The sequence below is a fragment of the Cotesia glomerata genome, linkage group LG2 (genome assembly GCF_020080835.1).
Source record: "Cotesia glomerata isolate CgM1 linkage group LG2, MPM_Cglom_v2.3, whole genome shotgun sequence".
Taxonomy (NCBI): Eukaryota; Metazoa; Arthropoda; class Insecta; order Hymenoptera; family Braconidae; genus Cotesia; species Cotesia glomerata.
The window spans coordinates 27453499-27473740 of NC_058159.1; the positions used below are offsets into that span (position 1 = coordinate 27453499).

At 28.5% G+C, this 20242-nt stretch overlaps 1 protein-coding gene across 5 annotated transcripts in view; it reads left to right on the forward strand.

Moving 5' to 3' along the window:
- The window catches only part of LOC123258739 (titin homolog), a 95848-nt gene that overhangs the window by 64426 nt on the left and 11180 nt on the right, over positions 1-20242 (forward strand). For 3 of the 5 annotated variants that reach the window (XM_044718928.1, XM_044718926.1, XM_044718930.1), the window contains 5 exons: positions 10327-10463; positions 10738-10926; positions 12752-13039; positions 14217-15713; positions 17189-17809. In XM_044718928.1, coding sequence (XP_044574863.1) covers positions 10416-10463; positions 10738-10926; positions 12752-13039; positions 14217-15713; positions 17189-17809 — 2643 coding nt within the window. In that variant the 5' untranslated portion in view covers positions 10327-10415. Of the gene's footprint in view, positions 1-9320; positions 9341-10326; positions 10464-10737; positions 10927-12751; positions 13040-14216; positions 15714-17188; positions 17810-20242 lie in introns of those variants that run through there. The other 2 variants (XM_044718929.1, XM_044718931.1) reach the window with 2 other exon arrangements.

Below are 20242 nucleotides of genomic sequence, written 5' to 3' on the forward strand. Positions count from 1 at the left end.
AAAAATGAATCGTTTTTACCGTTTGCTGTAAAATTTTTTAAATGTGGAATACGACGTATTAGAATGGCAGTATCGATATATTAAAATAAATACACTGGCCACAAAATTGATTCTCTTAATAATATAGATAATAAATATCTATTTGAAGATTATAAAGTTTATAGTAAAATTGATAATTGTTAATTTTTAATCTAATGAATAAATTCTGATAAACAATATTAATATTATATAATAACATTTATAATATTAATGATGCTTATAAATATCTAAAAAAAATAAAATTTATCATCTGTTATTAATATCATGAATTGTAAATTTAATTATCCGGTTGGTAGATACTTTAATTAAGATTATTTATTTAATAACCTCAGTATTCACTTCTATCGAGTTAAATTAAAAAAAAACTATGATAAACTAGATGATAATTTTTGCTATTTGATCATCTCCTTGTAGTCGTGTGCCCGGTTGGTTATTACAACACAGAAGAAGAAAGAGATAAGAGAGGATACCACGCAAGCGATTATTACAAGTATTGAAGCGTGGTTAAATACAAGTACGCTAAGTACTGGGGATTCTAGTAGTGTGGTACTTATCCTCAGAAAAATACAGGAGGGAATAAAAATATTTTCTGAGAGGACAGACGAGTGCGCGCACGCGATAAATCGTCCTACCGTTAAAGAGTCTACTTACAGTGACGATACTGAGTTTGCGCCTTTACTCTACTAGATTTACTGTTACTATATGGGATGACTTTCTCGGTAAGCAATGATCTTAAAGAAAAGAACAAGTGCCTCCCAACTCCCAATTAAATATACCGAGGAATCCCATACAGCGTACAAGCTATTTTTATTTTCATTTATTTTTGTACATATGTATCCGGCAGAGGTTGTAAGTTATACCTCTACCTGGTATCGCTGACTGATGACGCGGTCGATTTAGCGAGAATCGATTACAGGCAAGCCCACCGAGAATTATATGCCCAAGGTTAAGAGCTGGATCCTCGAGAAAGGGTGTAATCATCCTCCAAACTCGAATAACCCAAAGAGTAGATAACGAGAAACACGGAAGACGACGCCTTTATTCGTGGTAGCCTGCTATAGTAGTTCAGGCTCAAGATCTAAGATCTTAGAGTTTGTTGTAATGTGCAGGAAGATGTTTTGTCTAGTTTATGGATTGGTAGGAGCCAATCCGACTGATTTATAAACTTTGTCGAGATTGTGGATCAATCGCGGGTTTGTAGTTTTGCGTTGGATGTTGGACGTCTTGCTACGTGCTAGAAGAGGGGAATATGACCAATCTGAGCTCGCGTGATCCTAAACGTCTTCACTTGGACGGATGTACAGTTGCAATGACCGTTTCTGGATTCGAGATGTGGAAAACCGCAACACGAGCTATGTTTGACGGAATCTGAAAAGTTGTTTATGTTAAAGATATTCAATTGGAATTGGTGGTTAGAAAGAATTTTTTGGTACAGTTTGCTTTTGGTTTATTGAGAAATTATAATTAACTTCTGGATTTAGAATTTAGAATTTAGAATTTGGTTTATTAATAAATGCCAAGGCATAAGCCAAATGGCAATTTCAATACATAATAAATTAATTTAAGTCAATTAAGCGGAGAAAAATACAATCGTGAGTACATAAAATAATAAAAATTTAATTTACAATAGTAGAAGATAACAATTTATTAGATAATGATTAATTTGAAGCTAAAAGTACCAATTAATTCAATGAATTCGATCACTATCTTAGATTCATAAATTTGAGAATTCTACTTTTTAATTATCAAGATTCAGTACATGATTGTAGACTTGATTTTTAAAAACTTGCAAGCTTGAAGAAGTAACAATTTCAGCAGGTAATTCTTCCCAAAGTCTTATCACTGTCACCACAAAGGATTTCTCTAAGTAAGTAGAAGTAAAGTGGAGTAGTTTGAAGGAGGTGTGTTTTTTTAATTTTAGATTTGGATTTAGAGATCAAAACACACAGAAAAAAAAAATTTACTTAAATCAAGTAAATAATTTTGAAGAATTTCATCTTCTTGATTTGATTAGAAAAATTCTTGAACTAAAAAATTTTTCTTCACTGAAAAAAAAATTAATTTGAATCAAAAAAATAATTTTAAAGAAGCTGATAGTCTTGAATCAAAACAAAAAATTCTTAAATCAAATAAAATGTACTTAAACCCAGTGAAATTTCTTAATTTAGGAATTTATCAATTCAAACCAAGAAGAAGTTCTTCAAAATTATTTACTTGATTCAAGGAAATTTTTTTTTCTGTGTTGGTTTAAATAAATTTTACTTAATTTAAGAATATTTTGTCTTGATTAAAGACAATGAAACTCTTCAAAATTATTTTCCTGGTTTAAGAATTTTTCTCTTAAATCAGATTAATGTTTTTTTTTTTAGTGCAGTAATACTGTTTTTTTTTTTTTTTTTTCCTAATGATACGACTTTTTGTGGGTAATATTTTGACATTGGGTATGTGACGAAAAACAAACATTAATTGTTATAATAAAAGACATAAAGCAATAAATGAATAAATAAAAATCATCGGCAATTATAAAAGTTATAGAAGTATAAAAATACCTTTAATCATGTTTTTGACTAATTATTTAACTATTTTTATGTTTTTATAATTTTCGATGACTTGTAGTTATTTGTTTATTGCTTTATGACCTTTGTTTTGAATGGAATATTACAATGATAGATGTTTATTTCCAGTAGATTCCATTAAAGTCTAACTATTGTATTTATTTAAGCAATTTAAAATTCTCAAAATTTACTTTTTTTTCTTCTTCAGATAGACGAAAAAAATTATCGTTATTTTAGAGTTTTATTGTAAAATATATAATTGTTACGATTTTTATCATCTTGAAGTTTAATTATTATTCGCAAAAATTAGGCAGTTACAAATTTCATTAAAAAATCTAAATTATTCTGACAAGTTTTATCGAATTAAAAATAAATATTTAAACTAACAGCTCAGTTTGACAACAGTTGGTTATCATGAAACCAATAATATTTTTTTATAACATCGAAATCGAGTTCCTTGTTAGATTTCTAAACAATTTTAGCCCATTAAATTTACGGTAAGCTAGATACTGTAATTGAGTATGAATTAGATAACCATAAAAATGTAAATATTAATTCAGTTCTTTTCACCTTCAGTCAACAGACAGTTTATTTTATTGGTTGTCAGATCCTGATTTATCATGATAATGATGATATTGGCTAACAAAAATTGTTTTGTAGAATAAAACCCACTACTTCCTGGAAATTCTGTCAACCGATAAATAATCTAGATCCCTAAACTGTAATAAAAAACAGTTGGACCTAATCTAATCCTTTTGGAAGCAAACAACATCGGGGCTCTTAAATAGCCGCGAGAAAAAATTAAAAATGACCCAGCCCGAGGGAAAGCCGCTTGATGATAATCAAGCAAAAGTTTACCTACTTGTCCATAAATATTATTGACACAAAAACACACCCATCTTGGCTTACTCAGACTTACTTTATGATGATAACTATAAAAATAAAATATCTTTATTTAAACTCACCAGAACTTATATAAATATATTTATTATATACGTTCGATAAAACTTTTTCTTGTTATATATTTATGATATTAACCGTTTAGATCCAGCTAAATAAATGAAAGGATCTGTTTTCTTAAGATTTATCAAGTCAGCAGATAGAGCGTGTCAGAGGTATCCACCTTGAAGATGATATTATCCACTTATCTAAGCTAAATAGAATAGAATACCTAAGCTAAAATACCTTCGATTATTTATGCCTGCGTAAAGTTTATAGAGAAAAAGTAATTAGTTGGATCAAGAACACTTTTTATTGTTGATATTAATAGAAGAAAAACAAAACTTATATGCCAAAGCTTATTGTAGAAGTTTTCAATTTCCAGCTTTGAGAATAATTTATTTTAAAAAATTAATTATTTAATTCAGTCTGATTTTAAGAATTTGATTTTTTATGAGATCTCCACATTTCAAAGTTTTTTTTAACATAACTTTAAAATTATTTAAATGAGCGACTTAAGATTTACCCCTATGAAAAAAAATATGTCGAAATACAGGAAAAATATATTAAAAATCTATAAAAAAATATATAAATTATGTATAGTAAATATATTTTTAATAACTAACTTTTGGCCGATTTTTACATATATTTCAAATACATTTTAGATATATTCAAAATATATTTTTTTATATTTTTAGCTATGTATTTTAAGATATATCTTGAATATATCTAAAATATATATATAAAAATCGGCCAAAAGTTAGTTATTAAAAATATATTTACTATACATATTTTTTTTATATTTATATATTTTTTATAGATTTTTAATGTATTTTTTATATTTTTCGACTTATATTTTTTTTTCATAGGGGTAGATACTCTTTTTGGACGAAAAAATGAAAAATTGCAGCTTACAGTAGAATTTATGACATCTAAGTACCTTGAATATAAAACTAAAAAAATAAGTTTGAAAATTGGATCTTTTACAAACTCTGTAAGTACATTTCAAAATTTTAAACTGTAAAAATCAATATTTGGAATTTTATCATATAAAAATATTCTTTAAAAAAATATTGCAGTTTAAAAAATTCTAAAAAAAAATTTTCCTGAAACTAAACGAGCTCAAAAATCACCTAATAGCTAAATTTATCAAGAGAATTGGTTCTAAAAAAATTTTTCACCAATCACAGAAGAAAACTTGACCAAAAAAAAAATTTCTAAGGAAACTAGATCCCCAAAAAATGATCAAATTTAAAAATACTTTCTCTTGATATTGTATCAAGTAACCAAAAAATAATGATCAAAAGACAGAAGAAAACAGTTGCGACGTTCCGAGTGACTAGAGGCCTATAAATCAACAAATCAATCGTCTAGTGTATTATGGAAAGAAGCGTTAAGTAAATGGCAAAAGGCCGAGATCTTTCTCGACAGCATACCGATCTGCGAAATTTACTCTCGTCTGTCTTGTCCGTCTTTCACAGAGACGAGTAAGAGGAAGAAGAACAGCAAGATCAGCACTATGATCACCAGTAGCAGAGTCATCACCGGGCAGCTGCCTACCAACGTGATCTCTCACTTTGACTACTGTCCTCTATAAGATTAACCAACGCATCAGCATCCACCAGCATCAACCCGACAGTTTCCACGCTCGACTTGTCTGGCAAATTCAAGCACGTCACGCCTCACCGCTCGACTACGCTCATCTCATCAAGAACTTTGTATACCAAAAGAGAATAACTAGTTATTATTATGTAGACCACCTCAACGTCATCTATTATACTCCTGGTTTAATCGAGAGGAAACCGAACCAACTTTAAGCTTCAAGAAGAAACAAATGACATGCAGCCGTGAATCCCAGTGTACCGTGCTGGATTGTCATTGACTTTATTTTCTTCTCTCTTTCTCCCTCTCTTTACATATATTTATGTATTCTTCATGCAGCCCACTCTATTATGGTTACGAGCGTGATGCACGACATAGAAACATCAGTGTATGCATCTCGTAATCGATGTAGAACGTAGTCGCACCCAGTTTTACAATGTTGAGCAGCACAGGGCATTGGTTATTCTGGCGAGGACGGAAGTTAGATGTTCCGGCTCAATAATTACCGCCAGAAATATAATAAAATAAAATTCGTCATCAGTCATCATCATAATCGCTGAGAAGTAATTATAGCAATTAAGTTATCCACCAAGAATGAATTCACCATCAGCATCAACATCAGCTTTAGCTTTAACGTCCACCATAATATCTTGGCTTGAGAAGAAATAATGGAATTCCCTTCTACTTCTTCTTGTTTTTCTCCTACTACTTCTACTACTATTAAGCTTATGTATTTGTATACACTGCACAAAGATTCTGTCTGGAGTATCATTACGCAATCATTTATAATTTTCATTCGTCACGATTCAAACGTAAACGTGAATCTGACCAGGATTTACCAAAAAATAATATTATCTGGTCACGGTTTTACTCTCTGGCTCTAAGCGCATACACAGAAAGAAAAATTTCTTGACTGGAGAACAAAATTCTTGGTTCAAGAAAATTTTCGGGTGCCTGAAGGGAGACCGAAGTTGTGTTGGCCGAAATAAAAAGTTTTCTGGAAATTCTATTCTTGGTTGAAGTAATTTTTTCTTAATTCTATCATAAATACTTGATACAATAAATTTTTATATTTGACCAAGATTTTTAGATACTTTAGAAAAGCAGCGCCACCTACTTCAGCTGAGAAAAAAATTTTCTCACCTTGAGAAAATTTTTCTCTTGAATACTTGATACCCATTTTATATTATTTTAACGTGCAATTACACATATTGAATAAAAAAAATGATGAAATATTATTTGATCTTCCCATTTGACATGTTAATCAATAAAAATATTAATGAAAATTTACTTCTATCTTTATATTTAATTTTTTGGAGCAAGAGAGAAATTTTCTCAAGACAAGAAAATTTACTTCTATCAAGAACTAAATTTTTTGGAGCAAGAGGCTGAATTTTCTCAAAACAACAAGATTTTCTTGACTTAAATAAATTTTCTTGGATCAAGATAAGTTTTTCTTGAAATTCTATTCTTGGTGGAAGTAATTTTTTCTTAATTCTATCATAAATACTTGACACAATAAATTTTTATATTTGAACAAGATTTTTAGATACTTTAGGGTAGCAGCGCCACCTATTTAAGCTGAGAAAAAAATTTTCTCACCTTGAGAAAATTTTTCTCTTGAATATTTGAAACCCATTTTATATTATTTTAGCGTTCAATTACACATATTGAATAAAAAAAATGATGAAATATTATTTGATCTTCCCATTTGACATGTTAATCAATAAAAATATTAATGAAAATTTACTTCTATCTTTATATTTAATTTTTTGGAGCAAGAGAGAAATTTTCTCAAGACAAGAAAATTTACTTCTATCAAGAACTAAATTTTTTGGAACAAGAGGCTGGATTTTCTCAAAACAACAAGATTTTCTTGGCATAAATAAATTATCTTGGATCAAGATACGTATATATTAAAGCAAGAGAATTAATTTTGTTGGAATAAGTGAAATTTTTTGTGTCAAAAAAAAATTTTATTTTTGCTCAAGAAAATAATTAAGAAGAAAAATATTTTCTTGGCTTAAGTGAACCTTTTTTTCTATGTAGCAGTTACTTAAAAGACGAGATTTGAGGCATCGGGGTCAGCGACATTTCTTAGAGGGAGGTGTTACGACCAAAAAAACTAAGTTCAAAGCTGATTAGGCAGTATTGGACTGAAAGTTGATCGTAGATTGATTTCTATTAATTAATTAATTGAGTTTAAAAGAGACAATTACTAAGAGAGAAAGAGATGAAATGCTTTGAAGAATTTTCAAGATTGGGGATAGTAAAAATGTTCTCTGCTCTAGATTAAATACCTGGTAGAGGAGACTAGGTAAGATTTAGCTTCAGGCAATACATTTTTCGATGTGGCTAGTGCCGGTCGAGTATCTAGTACCGGTCCGACAACAAAAAACTATTCTACTCTTTATAAATTCTTCAAATGTCTTACATTTATATTATATTTATAAATGAATAGCTATTGAATAAACACGCGTTTGTTTTTATAAGAATTCAATGTTGGAATTAAATACTTTTGACTTTGTTCTTTGAGTTGTTTATTTATTCTTCGTTGAAATTATTAAAAGAATGTCAAAAAAATTAACTGTTGCTAACGGCAAGGTCACTTTCGAGCGCAAGGAACTGAGTTCGATTCCTAGCGACAGTAAAAATAACTCGAAGTAGATTTTAAAGTTTTTAAATTGTTAAAAAAAATTTTTACTAATCCTGAATTGATTTATGGATAATAAAGTTTGATAAGTAATTAATACAATAGCCCGTAAAAATTAATCGCGATTTATACGCTCGATAAAAATTACACACCCGCAAAAAGTGTTGTTGTTCGAGCTGAAAAGTATAAGATAAGATGTGACTAAGTTTACAAAGCTGGCTGTAATACATTGTTTTACTGATAACAAGCTTGTGGATAATATATATTATGTATGTATAATGCTCTTGCGAATCAGCCACATCGTCATCGCCTTTTTAGCGATAACACCTATATTATAATTTACAATAAAAAACCAGATAAAAATATCGTTTAAAGTCGCAATCAGTCACCGGGATAGTAAATAATTCAGATAAACTAATTCATGACACTTTTACGTTCAATTAATATTAATAAATTAACAAAGCTAATTTTTTGACAATCGATCGATGATTAATTGATCAATGTCTGACCTCAAAGCATTGGTGACGTGGACTTTATTTATGCAATATGCTTAATACGGTATTGTATGATGAAAGTCGTAGGTTTTTTAAGTACAGAATAATTAAAAAATATAAATATTTATAATAAGCGACTTTGACTTTGACTTTACATGAGTTTTAATTTTAATTTTATTTATTTATTTATTTTTAAATTTTGACAAAAAAAATTTTTAACTCTTCATTAAACATTTAAGGAAGTTATTAATAGTTAAAAATTAAATTATTAAATACATCCTATAGGATCACTATAGTGAAGTTGTTATTAATTTGAAAACTCAAAAAATTGTGACTGGAGTTTACTCCTTATGAACGATTATATCGGATATATAGATTAGTAAATGAAATTAATTATTAAATTGCCTGAAGTATACATTATATACATTTATTTATATTAATTATACAATTAATTCACTCAAATTGATTATTTTCATGTTTTATAGTATTTCGCTAATTCTATTAACTTAGTTATGTTTATATTTTCAAATCGAAAATCAATATCGATAGATATAAATAAAAATAAAATATAAAATTTGTAATGAAAATTCCGTAAGCTGAAAGTTGTTGTTTGTTAATATAGAATAAAAATTGGTGTAGTCATGTAGGCGCTGTACTGTACATATATACATATTTACTATGATATGTATGCCAAAACATAAACTATAGTCCTTATATAGTATATATATGTATAGTTCATGTAGATCATGCAGTCGTGCAAGCTCTGTGGTGGGGAATTGGCAAACTGTAGCTTGTAACGCGTGATTTTACTCCCGTGTATTTTCATACCCCGGCTACAAAAATCGTTTCTTATGGAGTAAGCTCCAAAAAGTTAGAAAAATATAAAAAGTTTACATAATTTGAAATTATTCTAGACAAAAAAAAATTGTTTTTGAATTATTTATATAGAATCATTTATTATTTTTAACAATACATTTAAAACTGTTTTGGTGAATTTTTCATCATTTTAAACTCAAGAAACAACGTGTGCAATATAATGTACACAAATAAATTGGAAGGTACAAACATAATAAAAATTATTGTTAAAAGTGTTAAAAATTTTTTTGATATATTAATAGTCGATTATAAGATTAAAAAAGAATTGGTTTCAATTTAATAACTAAGGTAAAAGACCCAGTTATTAACACTTGTCTAGTATTGTTTAACACGTGGAATTTTATTCTAATTAAAAAAATTAAACTTTATCAAAAAATCAATTATTTTAAAATTTATAATTTAAAAATTATATTTAATAGTTTGTTAGAGTTGATTTGTTTTTTTTTTTAATTAAAATAAAATTGCAAGTGTCAATAACTAGGCCAGTGTCAATAACTGGGTCTTTTAGCTTAGTACGCTAAGAAAAAATTTAACTTGATTCAAAAGAAAAAATCTTGAATCAAGAATACCATTTTGAAGAAAACAATTTTCCTGAGACAAAAAAAAATTCTTGAATTGAAAATAATTTCTTGACTTAAGAATGTTTTCTCTTGACTCAAGAAAATGATTTCCTTCAAAATGGTACTTTTGGTTCGAAATTTTTCTTTTTTAATCAAGTTAAATTTTTTATCAGTGTATAAATAAAGTTAAACTTAGGTTTGGTACTAAAATTTTACAAAAAATATTAAAAAAATTAAACATTTAAAAATAAATTTTTATTTTTATTTGGCTATGAACGTCCTTAAGCGTAAAACAAAAATGAATATATATTATCACGAGTATTTGTACAATATGTCATCGAGTTGTATGACAACATCCGCGATCCACGCCTTTATTCATTTTCTTTAGGTTAACATTTACCGCAACTAGACTTCATCTGTCTCAGAATCTTTTATTTATATGAATAATACTTTTTGTTTTTTAAATTTACTCACATGTCTTGGCCTTATACTTTGTCCCTATCTTCACTATACATATATATACAGTATACAACATCCATAAGTATAACATAAAACATGTACAAGCAAAACGAATCAGTTCTTATTAAGGCTTCCTGTTTATTTTACAGAGGCGAAGTGTAGGATGGGCTCGTCAGTGCGAGGAATCGCGCTACAGTGAAGAGGAGGATCTTCCGTTAAGGAAGGAGGTACGAGGAGTATGCCTTCGTCGCAAAACGCCGCCACCGAGCGGCGAAACGACAGGATGGTAAGTTGTTCAACTAACATATAAATAAATAAATAAATAAATAAATAAATCAATAATATAAATTGTATTTTTTATGAAATGACTTTCTGAAACTGAAACTGAAAATGAATACGCTGAATTTTATTTCTTCGCAAAATGTATGTCGATTATCTTTCGCTTCTGTTTAGTTATCAAGCTCATAAATAAACATAATAAAAAAGAAAAAAATAATGAAGAAGAAGTAATAATAAAAAAGAAGAATTGGCACTTAATCATATTGATTTATTGGTTGTAGATTTCACACGAACCGCCGAAATTAAAAACAACGCTGAAGACTTCACCGAAGCAAGCTACCAATCCACTGCAGTTCGTTAAAGTCGGGCCGTGTTCGCTTTATCGCACTGCCCAGGAGCAGTTGCAAAAGGTCCAAGAAGTCAAAAAAGTAAAGCAGGAGGTACGCGATGACCCAGAAGACTGGCAATCGGTAAGACTCTTAATAATAAATCACACACTAAGATTAATAGCTGGATGGTAGTTTTAATTATTTTTAATAAATATCTTAAATCCACGCCTTTTTCGATCGTTTACTTAATGACGGAAGATTTTAATAAAAGGTCACTTTTATTTTTTTGTGTCCTCAAATTAATATGAGATAAAAAAAAATTTTTTTATAAGTTAAAAAATAAACTAATAATAAAAAATTAGGTAAATATTTACAAGTGGGGTCAACCATTTTAATTTTCATTTTTTTTGAACGAAATTTCTATTTGATTTTATTGAGATATTTTTTTTAAATAGATAAAAAATGAACTATTTGAGGAAGTTCGAGCACCAAGACAACTTTTGATAAAAGGCTTGATTTTTTTTTAATATAAAGTTTAAATATGTCTAAACAAATTCTGAAAATTTGAAAGAGATTGCCCGATTATTTAAATAAATAATTAACTTTGAAGTTGAGCAATTTAACATTGGTCTTATGGGGTAACCTCCAAACATTGATACATTTCTGTATTTTTCTCGTAAAACTGTCGGTGAATATTTTTAAAAAAACTTATGAATGAAGGTAAATATATTAGTGATAAATTTAATTCAAAAAAATTTACACTTGCCCGACTAATTAAAGTGTATTAATTAAAAGAAAAATATATGCCGCCATTAGCAAATGTTAAATGTATATCTATATATTGAGAAAAATCACGTGGTTACTGCTCTCCCCTTACCGCGCTAGAGTCGATACCTATCCCCACCCCGCCTAGTGCTCATACTTCCTTAAAAAAAATTCATTGTCACAATTTTGACAAATTTCCAAAAAATTTATAAATTTTTTAGAAAATTGTGATATTCAATTTTTTTTTAATTGTTGGTTTTTTTGAGTACTTTTCAAAAAAAGATAAAATAGAAATTTTATCCAAAAACATGAAAGCCAAAATTTTTTCCAACTTTTGACGGCAAAAATGTTGTCGAAATCTTAATTTTTTTGTTTCACGACATTTTTTATTATAAGTACGATGACATTGAAGTTAGCAGTCACTTAACTATTTTTTAATTTTTTTTTTAACCAACAAATTTCTTCCAAAAGATTATTAAAAAAAAATTGCATTTTTAATTTTTTAGAATTTCTTCATGTCAATTTTTTTTATAATATTTTTTGCAATAATTTATTTGATAAAAAAATTCTAAAAATGATTAAATATCTACTAAATTAATTTTCATATAAATGATGACATTAAAGTTAGCTGTCACTTTACAATTTTTTAATTTTATTTAACAAAAAAATTTGTTCGAAAAAATTATTTTTAAAAAGTGGCATTTTTAATTTTTTAAAATTTCTACATGTCAATTTTTTTTCTAATTTTTTTTACAATAATTAATTTGTTAAAAAAATTCTAACAATTATTAAATACCAAAAATTATTTTTAAAAAATTGCACATATTTTTTTACAATTTCTTTGGAATTTTTTTTATTGCTAAAATTTATTTATTATAAAATTCTAAAAAATTATTCAATGTCTCTTTATTTTAGAATTATGGGTAGAAGAATTTTTTATTTTAGATTAATATTTAATGGAATAAATAAATGGACAAACAGGTTTAGGTTATTAGAAATTTTAAAATAATTAAATATTATGGAGGCGTTTGGAATAACAGTTTTTAGTGAAATAATACGGGAGCGGTGTCGTGACGAGCTGAAAGTGTCGTATCTTGAATTGTTTAATTATCTGAAAATTTAATTTTAAAATTACGGGTTTTTAATTACGGAGGTGTTGTTGATTTATAATTTATTTTTAACGGGTTAATTTTATTTTTAGAATTTGGATAACTGGAAAAGCAGTCGGAGGAAGCGACAAGAGCACATTATCGAACGAGTTGTTGAAGTTAAGAAACTGGAACTGGAGGAGCACGACAGACACAGACGTCGGAGTAAAACCTTCTCAGAGATGATGGAGGAGCGCAGCAGTCGGGGGAGGAAACTCAGTATGAGTCTCGCTATGTATCACGAAGAAGACTCTAATGATTTGAGTGATCTTGGCATTGGGACGAGCAGCGGTAAAAGTTCTGTAAGCGGAGACACTCATGATGATACACAGAGTGTTCTTGTAAGTTTATTTATTGTTATTATCATTATGGCTTTAATTGTTAACCTTGATCTTGTATCTTCAAGTTTTTTATTTTTGATATGTTCAATGAACTTCGTTCTTATCGTTTTAAAAATTAAAAAAAACATTTTAATAACAAACTAAATTTTAAAATAAAATAAAAAATAATTTTCAATAAGTTTAAAATAAAAATAGTCACAATTAAAAAAATTTATTTTATTGTAAATTAAAACTGAAATCAACAGACTGCTAACAATTTTTAGAATTTTTATCAGTATTGAATTGTTATAAAGAAAATTAAAAAAAAAAAAATTCCATTCATAGTTTTTTTGAATCCACACGTAAAATTTTATTAAATTTTATTTATAAATACTTGCTGAAAAAAAAAAAATTTTTTTTTTAATAGTCACCTGTCTATTAATTTCTGATCAAGCCTGTACTTTCTTAAATATTGACGTTTTTGAAGATATATAAGCTCATTCCGATGTTACACTCATCAAGAGCTTTCATTTGAGTACCCACATGCATTTTGATATATTTTTCACATATACATATATATAATATATATAAATATATAAAAAATTGATGTAGGTTCTCAAATGAAAGGTCTCGATGAGTGTAATGTCGGGATGAGCTTATATCTTTAAAAATGTCAATAGTTCTCAAGATACAAGGTCGTTTCTTAATTATGTTAAATTGCACTGTACTTTCTTAACTATTGACAATTTTTAAGGTATAAGCTCATCCTGATGTTACACTCATCAAGAGCTTTCATTTGAGTACCCACATGCATTTTGATATATTTTTCATATATACATATATATATAATATATGTATAAATATATGAAAAATTGATGTGGGTACTCAAATGAAAGGTCTCGATGAGTGTAATGTCGGGGTGAGCTTATATCTTTAAAAAAGTCAATATTTCACAAGATAAAAGGTAATTTCTTTATTATGTATCTAGAAATAGAGTATTTTTGAATGCAGCCTAAATACTTATGATAAATTGACTATCAGTGAGAATGAAATGAAACCTTAAAAAGGCACAAATTCAAATCAAGACCTTTGCAATTCTACTAAATTTTACTAAAAAAGACCGATTTTAATAATATAGACTATTTAAAAGTTGTAATAATCAATAATTAATATTAATAAAATTTATTTAAAATTACAGAGCGATCGAGATAGTGAGATCGACAAGAATCATTCAGACCTAGACAATGCGTCCCACGAAAACGGCAACACCAACGAGAACAACAACATGAACGTCGTTCCACCTAGCGTAACATCAATAACCAAAACAGCAATTAGTAAAAAATCTTCGCAATTTGGAAACGGATTCCAAGACGACCAGCGAGAGTACGATTCGGGAACAACAGCGACCACCAGCTCGCCAGAACCCGACGAGTACAATTACGAGGGAGCGATCCGATACAACCGAGCGCCACCACAAACTCTCCCCAGAACATCTCTGCTAAAGCACGACCCGAAATTAGAAAGCAAGCCAATTATTAATTACGAGGAATCGGCTGGTGGGAGTGATAAAAGCGTTCCAGTCGTTAAGGTAGACATACTGAAGCGCCGTGAGATTTTCGAGAAGGCCGCTCAAAAAACAGCTGATAATAAAGTGAACAACAACGGGAATCGTTCCTCAGGAGAGTTTTCTTCTCCAGTGTCTATTAAAGAAAGACTGATGAGTCTCGAAATACAAACAATAGAAACCGCTGAGGATGAAGATAAGAACTCTAAAGTAATCGACAGGCTTTCTGGAGACATGACAACAATACGCGAGCGTTTAAGTTTTCTAGAGAAGCAAGTTTCCGTACGTGAAACTAAAATATCATCACGTAAATTAAGCAATGATGAGTTTGAACCTGTTCGACCTTTGCGTGAGAGATTATCAACACTCGAGAAATATGCCAGCAGCGATGAATCTTCCTCAACGCCGGTAAAACCGCAGCCGAGTCCCAGGCAGCACGTTGAGTTTACGACAAAAGTTAAAGATCGACTGTGTATTTTAGATTCTACTCGAACTAGCAATAATCACAATAATATTATTAATAATAATGATGATAATGATAATGATAATAATGTTAATACTAATAATAATATTAATAATATTAAAGATGTTGATAAAAAGCCAGTAGATAAACCGATGTTGCGTTTTAATAATCGGGAAAGAAACGAAACGTCAACACCAAGCGAGAGAAGTTCCTCTCCGGACTCCGAATACCGCGCACCACGTGCTACTTTCCACCAAAGTCTAGATTCTTTGGACGCAGACGCGTCCAGCGAACCTGATACATTTGATCGTGTCCAGAGCCTCGAAGAACTGGACTACGTGAGAAGAAGATATCCGACGTCAGTGTCGTCCGCTGAGATACTCAACGACACCGATCGGGAGGATTCTGGTATACACACCGCCGATGTCAGCTGTTCAGTCAGTCAGGCTGACGAACCAGTTGACGAAGAAGTTGCTACAGTTCGTCATGGCACTTCAATCACCATTGAAGTTAAACCTGTGCCAAAAGATCGTAATGTTAAAGGTGAAGATGATGATCTAGGTGACAAAGTGACTGATGAGTGCAATCAGATTAAAACCGAGGAGGATTTTCAACCCGAGGCTGATCAAGAGAAAGTTATCCAACTGGAATCGGCAGTGATAATAGAGGTGAGTTTTTTTTTAAAAATGGTTTATTTTTAGTTTATAAAATAATTTTTTTTAATTGTTTGGGGTTACGGTAGCTTAAAATTTACGTTGATTGGTTTATTGGCAATTGGGTACTTTACTTACTTTATTTTCTATTTGCTGGTTGAGGATACTGTTAATTTTTTGTTTCTTTTATGGCGTTCATTGTGTTATTTCTACGGAAGTTAAAAAAATTAGCAGACATTTTTTTTATTGAATAAATAAATTAGACCGAAAAATTTATTTTTATTTTTTAAAATAAAAAATTGCATTAATTTTTTACAATTTTTTAATACTATATTAGACAACAAATCTTGGGAACGTGGACAATAATAAAATGTTAAATTTTTAAAAAATGCAACGTTTTGTTGGTTTTATTTTCAACATCATCAGCCTGTGAGTTGCTAATCACGTGCTTTGTTATTAAAAATTATTGGTCCTGTTAAATGTTAATTAAATTACCTTTTTTAAGTGATGAGAAATTTAAAAAATTGCACACATACAATGGATCAGTCTAGTCTTATTAAAGTATTTTTTGACGTAGTATATAATGGGGTATTCCATGTCAAATCGACCACTTTTGAACCCGACCCCTTTAGATTTACCTGAAACTTTTCTATTCTTTTCTACCCTTTGAAAGACATTTTTGAGAATTTTTTTATCCAACCCAAAAAAAGTTATGAATTTTTCAAAAAAGTGGCTTTTTTATTTTCAAATAGCCATAACTTTTTTAGACATTGACCTTTTGGAACCTTTTTTTTTTTTTAATTATTGTTTTTGAATTAACTTTTCGAAAAAATACACAAAAAAAATTAAATATGATCAATTCTATAAAATAATCGTTTTTTTTTTTTAGCAAAATCGTTATTTTTTCGAAGTTGGTCACCTTTTTTTTTTTATTTTTTTTTTCTCAAAAAAAACCAATCAATTTGACAAGTATTCCCGCTCATCCCGGACAGGGCCGATTTTTTTTTAACTAATTGAAAAAAAAAATTATTTTTATTTTAGAAAATTTGACAATTTTTTTTTCAATTAATTAAAAAACATGTAAAACAATTTACATAGTTTAAATCACTTTGCGTTATTACACATGTTACTTAGTTACATTTTTAAAAAATTTAACATCTTATTGTTATTGTCTACGTTCCCAAAATTTGTTGTCTAATATTTCGTAAAAAATGGATGAGAATTTACAAAGTAATTTTTAAAACAATATTTTTTGGCTATAATTTATTTATTAAAAAAATTCCGAAAAAATGATTTTTATATTTTTTCCTTTAATTTAAAAATCTTTAATATTTTTAAACAGTTTTTAATTTTAAAAAAAGTTTATGTCAGCATCATAAAAATAAAAAATTATCTTTTATTAAATAATAAAAAAAAAAAAATAAACAAAATGAGATAAACGCCAAAAGGGGACGAATTGTAAACAGTCGCTTTGGTCTCTCCTTTCTCAGGGTACTGCTGAATCGCCTGGAAATACCTTAACAACTAACAAATCTGAGATAGAGCAACAGCCGATTAAGCCAACGAGTCGCGTTATTGTCTTCCAAAGCCCGCGAATTCCTCCGCGAAGATGTCCGCCAGTGAAGCCCGGAGATAGCAGCTCGCCGTTGCTCCAAGAAGATTCCGAGGTTGAGTCTAAATTAAGCGAGTCGAAAACATCTTCTGCTGAGTCAATATCTTCAACTTCACCGCTCAAACCTTCGAAAATTCCCACTCCGCTTCCTCGCAAGCCGACTGGAGTCACCGTAAAGCTGTCTTCAGCCCCAAACACGGCGCCAACATCTCCAATAAAGCTGTCGGCTTCTTCAAAATCTCTTCCCTCCTCCCCGTTTTCCTGCAGACACTCGAAAATTCCCTCGCCTCTCAAGGCTCAAGAAGATCAACAGTCAGCATCAACAGTCGCTTCCGGAGAACAAAGTCAAGAGAGCAAAAATTCAGAGCGAAGACGGACTGTTTTTGAAGTCTGCGAGAAAATAATAGTTCCTCAAGATGTGTCACCGGTACTGCCAATTACGCCTTTTATAACAGTAACTAAAGTCGGGGAAGATCAACAACAGCTGAGTGATTCCGAGGTCAGGATTAATGATCCTCAATCTAATTTTAATTTCATTAAAAAATGCTGAGCCAGATTTGCTTCACCAATCATTTGATGTCATCTCAATGATTATTAATATAATACTATCATTATATTAAATTGCGCGTGCTAGATAAGATCTGTATATATATATTATATATTAGATTAGAGATATATATATGTATATGTATTAGGGTGAACAAAATTTTTTATTGTACAACTTTATGACTCGAAAAATTTATTTAATTTTGATCAATTAAAATTTTTTTATATTCAAGATTTGTACATAAAAAGAACAAGAATACAATGAGTATAATCCAGATATCACGCAGTATAATCTGGATTTTTCTACACAGAAAAAAAAGTACTACTCTTGAGAAAATTTTCTTGTCACAAGAATATATATTCTTGATAATTTTGAAGAATATATTTTCTTGTTTTAAAAATTGATCGAATTAATTGAATTATTTTTTAATTCAAGTAAACCTATTCGTTTATTAATCTATCAAAATTAATGCCAATATTTTATTATCATAATAGATAATTAATATTTTTTTATCAAAAAATCAAAATTTATTTTAAACAATTCTTGAGCCAAAAAATTTTTTTCTGGAAAAAAAATTTTTTTTTTCTTAGTGTAGTTACTGTCTGAAATTTTTTTTCACCACAGATATCACTGAGTATAATCTGGGATGATATCCGGTGTCATCTTGTTTTTTTTTGTGTATTAGGAAATAATTAATATTTTTTAAAAAGCATCCTAATACATTTATGTATATTAGGGTGGAGTAAAAAAAAATGTTTAGGGATAAAGTTTGCAGCTTTTAAAAAAACAAAACTTTTGAAAGAAAAATATTTTGAACTTTGAGGTTCACTGATCTTTAAAATTAAATAACTAATTTAATTTTTTAGTTTCAATAAAATTTTTTTTTTTATTAATAATTTTTGATTGAATTTTTACTTTTACATAAATAAAGAAACATTTCAATTTTGTAATTTTTTTTGCTAATATTTTAATAATAAACAAATTTTTTTCCATTCATAACTTTTATTTTTCTTTAAAGAAAACACTGCAGTTTCTAGAAAAATCTCAAGAATATTCTCTTAAAACCAAAAAATTATATTAATTATTTATTTTAAAATATTTTAAGTAAAAAAAATTTTTTTCAGCTAAAAATTTTACGTCCAAACTAAAAAAAATTTTTTTTCATTCCACCCTGATGTATATATTATAATAATAATAATTTTTATTAATGGCAATAATAATTATTAGTTTATTAAAATTAACAGAGTTGTTATCTATGTGGTAGGTAAAAAAGGCCTTACATTTATATTTACATATAAAAAAAATAGATAAAAAATTTTAAATAAGTCTTGGAGGCAAAACCAGGCATATAGATAGACTCCAGTACTCTGGCAATTAACCGCGTCTTTATCATCGGCAATGTAAATAGAGTAATACAACATAACGAGTAATAATAATTATACATACATGCGACGTGATTGTACTGATAGTCACGTGTGTAGTTGCTAGATCACCACTGTAGTGTCTTATGTGCGTGAGTACCGAGAGATTAAGATGGCAATATATTATTTATTATTATGAATATTGTTATTATTATTATTATTATTATTATTATTATTATTATTATTATTATTATTATTATTATTATAATTATAATTCGCGATAAATTCTTCTGAAGGTAAAAGAAGAATAAAATAATGTAATCACTTAGTAAGTTCATTGTGATAATTATCTTGTTATCAATTTATTTAAATTAGATATTTGTAGTATTTATTTATTCGATATACTTACTGAATATTTAATTATAATTATAATTAAAATTAATAATTACTGTACGTAAATTATTAGTGCCAGGAATGTAGAAAAATTTAAGAAGAATGTCATTAAATATACAATTATCTATACCGACAATTAATCGTTTTGTTTTTGCTGTCAATTATAGACCCGAGACATTTAAGTAAGCAGGATAATTATTTTATTTATTATTTTTCAATGTCCGAGATAATTATTTATTATAATTATAATAAAAATATAATTCGGGATGTATTATTCTTAACAGTTATATTAAATATGATAATAACATACTTATTTTCATTTGATTTATTATCAAGGTTAATTTCAATAAAATAATCTGGTTTACTTAATTGTCATCGTCATTAATTACTAGACCATAGTAATAAAAAAAAAATAATAAAAAACAGTTGACGCAAATAGTTAAGCCGAGATACAGAGGTTGGGAATCGGTCATTTAATTATTAAACTCGATAACGAGTTTCAGTAAACAATGTGTCATAGCGCAGCTGTAAACTCAGTAGTTAAATATTAATATTGTTAATTAAAGATAAAATGGCAAGAAACACCTAGCTTGATATGATTGAGACTGAGGTAAGATTCCATTGTAAGTAG